Below are 9406 nucleotides of genomic sequence, written 5' to 3'. Positions count from 1 at the left end.
CCATAAATTGTGCAAGAACTTCAATAGAAAAGAATAGAATTCGACATCAATAACACAAACTTTTAATATAAAATTTCAGCCGGATATATATTGCCGGAATCTGGATACTAATGATATCCGGCTATCCGATTGGATAGTAAAGAAATACAGGATACCAGTGCATCCTACTTGTCAATTAATCCTAAAAGCTCTACAAGATTCGATGCGTTATATTAAATATATATATACATTTTTGCAACCAAAAAATATCAATTTATCGTAAGTATTTTTAAGAATTGCACTTGTAATTCAATGGCATTAAATAATATACGGTATATAACTGTATTTATAAAAAAGAAACAAAAAGATTCATTCAATTTTTTCCATACAAAAAAGAAATACTTAAATACTCGTAAAACATTTCCTTCATCTTTGCGAAAATTACAAAAAAATGTCCAAGTTTTGAAATTATTATCTTAATCACGGTATTACCCTAATCGTGCGTAAAAACAATAATACATTACGAGAGAACATGTCACGAAGATTGAGGTTTCTTCGGTAGCATTGTAACAAGCTCTAACTGGAGACTCCGTGGAATATCAAGATGAAAAGCCTGCGAATCGTACGTAAGACAGTTTTTGATGACTCTCAGTGACAATTGCTGTAGAGTAAACATCGGTAGCACGATGTACACGTTGATCCTCTCGATTCTTTGGGGTAGTTTGTCCTGCGTAACACCACGGTACTGGAGAAACCACGGCGCCGGAAAGAAAACATCACGCTGGCCCACCAAATACCTGTTTCGTTTTGCCCTAGTCATTATTAATCCGTCTATTTTGATGCCAATATTTCGAAAATATTTCGTACTCTGTGGACTAACGGACGAATGTCATATAAAATATTTTACTAATCTCTCTTGATAATCTCTATTAGAAATACGAATGGATTAATGGATTATAATCCATAAAAACCTGAATTTTATAGATAAAACAATTTGAGCAATTAGGCAGATATAAAATAACGCAGCTAATCTAGAAATATGGATAATATATTATATTCACTCCTTTTGTAGCATTTCAATAATCAAACTGTGGCAATAAAAGTTGATTTCAAAGTAATAGACTGAATCTTTTTATGGTCCATCTTTATGGATTATCCTTTTATGATCATTATTGCAAATTATGATCATAAACTATAATAATGCAAATTATGATTACCCATGATTCAGAAATAATTCACTGCACACGGATTATTGCTGATATAATATCGGCGAGTAAACGACCATTGTCATTACACATACCTGTCGCCCGTTTCTTTATTGACGAAAATCCACGGATGCGTATAAAACGTGTTTATTTCCCTGTAGTCCCCAGATGACAGATCGCCATAATCAATTGCTTGCCCTTGATAATCCATCCAGTATAAAGTAATAGTATGAGGTGTTGTGTTAATAAATCTGACGAAGGATTCGTGTTGACTGTTGAGTGACCGAAATACCGGTCCCCGCTGTTGATTTTCATCCATTTTGCGATTTTTATCCGTCTGCTTCCTCTTCTTATATTTGTAATGGAGTTTCGAGTCTTTACTAATCTCGCTTTCTTCTTTCGCCACGAGAACTGGAATTAAAGATTACGAAAAAAAGTTAATTAAACGGCGGCATTGTATATTCGAGCTCGATAAATGTAAAAACCGTTTTATCTAAATTCTTATTGGGAAATATTTTAATTCTCTTATTTATATATTTTTCTCTTTTTACAAACAAATGTGTGTTTTTACAAACACTATGTATGTATTATCGAATATGTTACAGATTAATGTCTTTATATAAATCTACGCTTTTTCAATTTGGCAAACAGAAATTTTTTTTAAGCGCTGTATTTCATTTCTCGAACTAAAAAAAAATGTATCGATGACCAATAATCTCCTTAAAGCTTTCATTTGCTTTTCAACATTTTTGACAAACTGAATCGAATCCCTCGGGGAAAAGGTGATACGAAATACACGAAAATCTGATTTGTCATGGCTAAACAAGCCCATGTACATCTATGAAAATAGATTTATCAAGCACGGCTGCATCGCTGGAATTTGAGAAACGAGAGAAAAAGGTAAAGAAAATCAATTGTGTCGCAAATCAAATACAGTTCGAATGAGAAGATATTCCACGATGACTCGCGTAGTATTGAACATCTAATTTTAAATCCAAGCAGATATATATGTATATATATATATACATACATATTAGATAAAACTGTATAAAAATATAAGTCAATAAGAACTATCAATTGTATATATGACAATTTAATATCGCGTGCGTTGTAAGTGGATCTTCGATGTCATTATATTATGAATTTATTATATATATATGTATATATATATATACATATATATATAATAAATTCATAATATAATGACATCGAATATCCGCTTACAACGCACGCGACATTAAATCCGCTTAGAGAACGCGTAAGAACTAATTAGTTGCGCGAATGATTAGCTGCGACAACGAACGTAAAGGCGGAGAATCGAGTGAAGCATTTGCGATTTCAGTGGAGTTTCGAAGAGTCTCAAAGAGCTTCTAGAGACGATTAGAGAGAGAGAGAGAGAGAGAGAGAGAGAGAGAATGACGTTTTCCAGGATTGTAAATAGACGAATACAGACGTTCGCATCTGCTGTAACTTGCATTTTCACCCTTCGGCATTTCGTAAAATCAAGCAATCTGTTAGAGACGATCCACGCTCTCGATGGCTTACAAAATAGCGAAACAATGCCGACAAACGTCGAAACTCCATTACGGCTTTTTGCAGAGGCAAGCAGGCGAGAGAGTAGATACATGCGCGAGCAGAATTTCTCTGATATATGTTATATACGAACTTTTGTCGTTCTCGAACGATTGTGCATTCTCGTCGTGTTTCAACTTTTGGAATTAGCCCGGTTGAGGAAATCTTAAAATTACCAATCGATTTTATAACGATTAAGCGTCATTTACGTCATAAAGAAATTTGTAATGAATAATTATACAATTAAATCAGATCTGCTTGTGTTTTATCAGATTATATCTATCATTCATGAGATCCGATTTATCGACATTTCTTATCCTGTATAATACCGTGCGATTTAACTGCGACGCTATCGATGAATAAAATGGTAGATGCTTCGATCAAAGTTCAACAAAAGTACCAATAGGAAGGAAAAGTTCTCTGAGTTTCGTCGATTTTCGGAAATTGATTCGCGATTCGAAATGTGACGCGCCGTAGTCAGAATTAGCGACGACATGGAGAGCGAGATTTACGTCCGCAGAGTTCCGGCAATAAGAAGTTATTCCGTATATCTTGCGAGATTTATCGTGACGACTCTTTCTCGCGGGATACGAAGTTTCGGCGGAAGTTTCATCCGTACCTGAATTCGAAAATTATGCCTGTATATCATAAAGGTAATCGTGTCTCGCCCGTCTTATTTCACCAGATCAATTTTATTTGAATATGCACGAGTAAAATATAAATCGGCAATTACGATTAATAAATACACTGAAAATAAATAATCAATTTTTGTTTAACTAAAATATCAAGGTTTTCTAATCTGATATTTTGCATCAAGATAAATTTATTATTAATGAATAGATGCAGATATTTACGTTTGTTATTATACTACACGTTTCTTATTATTGAGATATTCAAGATATTGACATTTGAATCCGATTTCAAAATCTAAATATTACCGCATCCCGACCAGAATATTTTTGTCAGACTATAAGGATTCAGGTAGTCACAGAAATCCAAGCAGTAAAAACATTATTTATACAGAAATGTTAATTTAATACTGATAATTAATTTAATACTGACGACGAATATAACGATATGAGCTGCATCGATATATGAGCTACATTATTTAAGTCAATTAACCTGATAATTCCTTTTACATCTCGCGATTAATATTGAGATGTCGTTGAAGCATAGAAGTACAGAAGTAGAACGACTGAAATTCTTCATAGAAACACGTTTGCCCGGTTAAATTTATATTTTATCGCCGGCACGCGAATCTGCCGCAAAAATTCTGTAACAACTAAATTACTCCGCCGGGAGAAATATTTCTGCGAGCTGGAGCCCTTCGTGCGCAGCGTTGTGAAATTTTCCGGGGACTCTCAAAAGCGAAAATAGCGTTCATACAGGAATCCGAACACGTTGATGCCAAACATACTGCAAAAGCGTAAAAAAGGGGGGAAAAACGAACTGAGCGAGAGGCGTTACATTAATTCGCATTTTTGGTGACGAACCTCGCGGTTTTACTCGTTCCAAGTGACACACGTGCTCTTTTTTACTCTCATTTTTTGCGTACCCTTTGAAAATATTTCGCTAAAAAAAAATTGGACAGATTCGCCGCTTTGACAGGCTCCGATTACCTTAAAAATATAATAAACGACAAGCGCTTTGCGCCTGCATGATGAATTGATCAACTTGCGGGACCGGTCAAAAAATTGGCTTTTACTGTAAAAAATAGTTTTTCTAGAAAGTCTGTCGCATGATATTCGATCTACAGGATGACTGCGATGCGTAATAAATAATATTTCGAGCTGGCAATTAACATTGCATTAAAGCGGTAAGAGATTTAAGTAGTAATCCATCCATCTCCCTTTTTCATATCTCGAGATAAGAAAGCGAGTGCATTACCATCGATCGCCTCTGGTTTTTTGCTATTTGGCTGTTCCCTAATCATACTGATGGATAGAGTCTCTTAGAAAGCTGATAAGGATTAAACTGACTGAAGATTGCGCCACTCGCGTCGCTCTAATTCACATTTAAAATCACTGTGATTTACGCGATAATTTATACTCTCGCGGAAATCGAGATAAAAGCATTTTATGAATATTTCGTATTAAACCTGGTGCATACCGCATTCCCTTTGATATAAATTTCATTCAATTGTACGATGATATTTGTCGATAACGATTAATAAGCTGAAAGAATAATGTGACCAACATTCTCATGAAAGGATATTTTACGAACAATGATCAAATTACGTATACATTTTCCATTTACTTTCTATTTTAACATTTTAACAATACAATTGAAATACAATATATATCAGCATTCGAATACGTTCTATTACTTACATACTATTACTTAAACGCTTCTCCCCAGAAGAAAAAAAAAGAGAATTGTGAAATTACTACCATTGATTCATCTTTAAAGCTTTCGTTAGATATAATTTTATCCGCCTAGTTTCGTTTAAAAGTAGAGTTTCGTTTAAAAGTAGAGTTAATCACATTTCTCAGTTACTTCGATATGAAGACTCGAGAAAAGGAATATACATTATTAATATAGGGCTGACATTTTATCTGAATACTGTACTCCTGGTCGCACGGACAATTAGAAAGTACGCAAGCGAGAAATCAAACTGCTATTTCGTACGTCTACCCGTGCCGTAACCAGAGATTGCCAGAGACAGGCGGAAACCGTCATTGTAATTCGTCTGGCAATTCGTAACTAATTCCGCAAAATCGCCATAAGCACAAAGAGCTACGGCACTGTTTCGACGAGAGAGTTCTCTCTTGCCTAACGAAATCTCGTTTACTACGACAGAGACGATCACTGCACGTTACAGCGCGCTAAATAAACGCGTTGAACCCGTGTAGTCGAAGTGAGCCGATAATTAGACTGCTCTCAGACAGACACAGTAATTATTTGCAATGTTTACATTACATTATTCTCGTTGCAGTTAGACATCGCGAATTTTCCCAAATTATCGTATTCAAAATCACAATTCGAACTCATCAAGAAATTACAATATTTTTCGTAAAATCCATTAATCAAGTAATTAAAATGATTATTTTTTTGTTCATTACAAAGTGAATTAGAACTTACTCATATATAAAATTGCGAAAATCCGACGAAATTGGACATCAATTAAACTCACGAATTTCTCGGTCGGGCGAAAAAGAGAGAGACTATTGATATATCTATTTGCACGAAAGCGAACCTGATAGATTTATCCTATCAAATAGAAACGATATATATTTGATAAACTAACACGGAAGATGGAGCGATATCCAATAAACCTCAAGAACGTTCGGCAATTCGGCTGTCGTGGAAAACGATAAGATATATCTCGTTTCCTTTGTAAAATAGTCATGTAAAGGCAATCGTGATAAAATATTGGTAAAATAAATTTTTCGAAATGCATGTCACGCATAATTCTAAAAACTATACGCATTTATTATTCGCTAATGAAAATTGGATGTTCGACCGACAAAAAATGATTCAGCGACAAAACCGAGATGTACCTTATACGTTACATGAGGTTTAGAGTTAATAAAGTCGACGAGGTAATTCTATCGTGAGGAATAAGAACGTACTCGTACGATTCTGAGCACGATTCAGTCCAACTGGCATCAGTAATTTCCTCGTTCGCTCGACAGATGTATGCACAGTCGTCTGCAGTGAGTAGGCGGCGCAATATTGAGGTTTACAGCCTCGTCAAGTATTTACTTAGGCCGAGCTAGAAACGCGCAGGGAGAAACAGAAACCGCGCGAGACGCAAACCGAGAACGAATACTTTATTATAGCGCCGCGTGCCGTCAGTCTTGAAATTACAAAGGGACCGCGCACCGTTAAACAACTTGATACACAGCACGCCGGGTACACAACGAAAATAAACCTTACGACTCTCATCTCGAGCTCTCTTTAAAAATTTACTCTCTAACTTTCTTAGAGTGAACCAGTCTTTGAAAAAGAATGAGAATATTTTCACCCTTAAAAAAGAGTAGCAGATTTTCACTTTTTTGGAATAAGATTCCCTTCAAGGAACGAAATCTTACTCCAAAAAAAGGAGTGAGATTTCATTCCTTTGCAGTGAATCTTATTTCAAAACGAGTAAAATCTCACTCCAAAAGAATGAAAATTTCCCAGTCTTTTTCCAGGGTGAAAATATTTTCACCCTTTTTCAAAGACTGACTCAATTTTCAATCTTTTGAAGTGAGATTTAACTCTAAGAGATTTAGAGAGTACAAGTAGAAGTATTTTTCTTTCAAGATTTTTATATATAGATAACACTGTTCAACACCCACAGTCTCTTCTATCATAATACATATTCCGAAGATCTTTTTCACGCACATTGCCATTGGCAAAATTTGCATAGCACGTCAGGATTTAGAATAATAAATTGAGGTGACAATGGCTAAAAATCACTTCAATTTATTATTACACTTCAATTTATTAAAAATCCTAATGTCTACGCGAATTTTACGCTAATTCATCGTGTTTATCGCGAAAAATCTTCGGGGTATATACTATGTGGCACATCAAAGAGAAAAAAAAGTGACTTTTTGTCAAGCAGTGTAATTAATCAAAAAATATAATTTATCACTAATAAATTATTAATTTAAAACTTGGCATTTATTAATAAAAGCTAATCGATCATATATTATCTTCTCGCTCGCAAACATCATTTTAAAATTTACTGTTTTTGGCGAAAATGATGGAAAGCCGCGGCTTGTTTGTGCCGAACGAAAATCTTGGTTCAAAAATAAAATTGCAAATATTGCGATTTAACCAAAAATATGTCGATTTAATTTTGAGGCTTAATTTAGTCAAGATGAATTTAATCATAATGATGTTTGGAAAACAGGTCAGCTATATGAAAAGATAAAATATACTTTTTAGCGATAGATTTCTACCGTGGAAGTGGCGATAATGTTGATCAGATGAAATTTATGCTGTTCAAATGCCATTACATTCTGTTACCATTCGTTTACTACCGGAGACGTACCAATGATCTATGCTGTCGATTAAACTGGTAATTTCAAGCACGTAGTCACGTCCCGCTTTGTGGGTGTCCACAAAGGTTGGCAAACAAACGAGAACGCCTATTGTATATCGATTGTGTCGGTATCGATCGCGAGGACAATGGGGGTAATTGAGCATGCACGTTATGACCATTGGATCCAAATCCAGCAATCATTTCGGAATAAAAATGAGAGAGTGAGAGAATGAAGACTCTTCTTAATTCGGTTCTCTTAAGTCCGATTGCACCAATGCTACTTTGATTTTTTAAACGAAGCTTAAAACTCTCACTTTCTCTCTTTAAAGACGAGAGAGAGAGAGAGAGATAAAGAGAGCAACGTTGGTGCAATCGGGGTTTAGAGTGTTTTTTATATCTTCCCTAATTCTCTTTCTAAATGAAATAGTTTTACGTTCTCGTACGCGTTGGTGATGAAAACGAAGGAATTCGCTTCACGAACGAAAAGAATTCACTTTATAAAAAAAAGAACATATTATATATCAATAAATAAACCAGCTTTTCAGTCAGGAAACTAAAATATTCAGAAAATATTTTTATGAAGCCACGATGGAAATGCACTCTCGATGCCGACATGGATTTGGGGAAGAACGGGGCGAAAACAACTTTTCGCAATGGAAAAGGCAGGTGGTCGCCTCCATTAATGGAGATCGAATCTGCTCACGAGTTTTCTAATGAGAATCCCATGTGAGAACGAGCCATTGTTATTCGAACAGAATGAAAACGAACGACGCGCCTTTTTCTTGTCAGCGCAGCCACTCGACCATTTTTTTTCCATTCAAAGCAGCCACTCTTCACTTTTTTCGTTTTACAATCAAGCTAAAACCACGCATTTTTAATAGAAACTCAATTACAAACCTATCTATTAAACAACATGTCAACTTGATGAAAAACTTTTAACAATTACACATAAACGTTTAACTTATAATATAATTATTAAAATACTAGAAAATATTTTTTAAATATGATATCTATAGTTCGGAAATTACTGAATAATTATTATCTATAATTGCACAGTATTTTGCCAATAAAACTATTTATTTCTTGATAAACATAGAAAAAATTGAGTGATTAAATAATTTTTTATTTTACACAGAATCTCATAAATATCCGTGATCATATATTTAAAGAAAAGCAACCGACAGTTAATTTACGATAAAATTTATTGTCGCATTATTCGAATATAAACAGTGATTTAATATCAATGAACTAGTCGCGCACATCATCCACGTTTAATTATCATACGTATAACGTACTAATGCAGTTATTAGCAGACACCAGGGCTTTGATCATTATCCGGAATTACCCGGAAACGCGACCCGTATTCACACAATGAAATCATTCCATTCGCGAGAATAAAAGAAAGAAATGGCCGGCTAATGGTGCACATATTGCGTAACATCAGCTATCTATACATGACAAAACAAATACCTGCGTCGGACTGTGCCACGAGAAAAGCGTCCGGAATTCCATTAATAAAATTTCACTTGTCATAGAGGATGTACAGAAATACCGCTGGCTCTTTTTAACGTTCAAATATAGGTATATGCACAAAAAGACACATGGTTTTCGAAAATTGGTATTTTTCTGAAAGAAAAAACATTCCATAGTATCCTATAATATTCGACAGCACACG

The 9406-nt window shown here is 34.8% G+C and overlaps 1 protein-coding gene across 2 annotated transcripts in view; it reads right to left on the bottom strand.

The window, feature by feature from the left end:
* Positions 1-420: 420 nt before the first annotated feature.
* LOC108725162 (von Hippel-Lindau disease tumor suppressor) overlaps positions 421-9406 on the bottom strand; it is a 60519-nt gene continuing 51533 nt past the window's right edge. The window contains exons 2-3 of one of the 2 annotated variants that reach the window (XM_018451991.1): positions 1280-1595; positions 421-854 (exon numbers count right to left, since the gene is read on the bottom strand). In XM_018451991.1, coding sequence (XP_018307493.1) covers positions 515-854; positions 1280-1503 — 564 coding nt within the window. In that variant the 5' untranslated portion in view covers positions 1504-1595 and the 3' untranslated portion in view covers positions 421-514. The remainder of the gene's footprint in view (positions 855-1279; positions 1596-9406) is intronic. The other variant, XM_018451992.1, reaches the window with a different exon arrangement.

This window comes from Mycetomoellerius zeteki, unplaced genomic scaffold, assembly GCF_001594055.1.
Source record: "Mycetomoellerius zeteki isolate Tzet28-1 unplaced genomic scaffold, Tzet1.0 scaffold327, whole genome shotgun sequence".
NCBI classification, from domain to species: domain Eukaryota; kingdom Metazoa; phylum Arthropoda; class Insecta; order Hymenoptera; family Formicidae; genus Mycetomoellerius; species Mycetomoellerius zeteki.
Note: the sequence above shows the minus strand (reverse complement) of the source record. Positions and strands in the feature narration are given on the sequence as shown.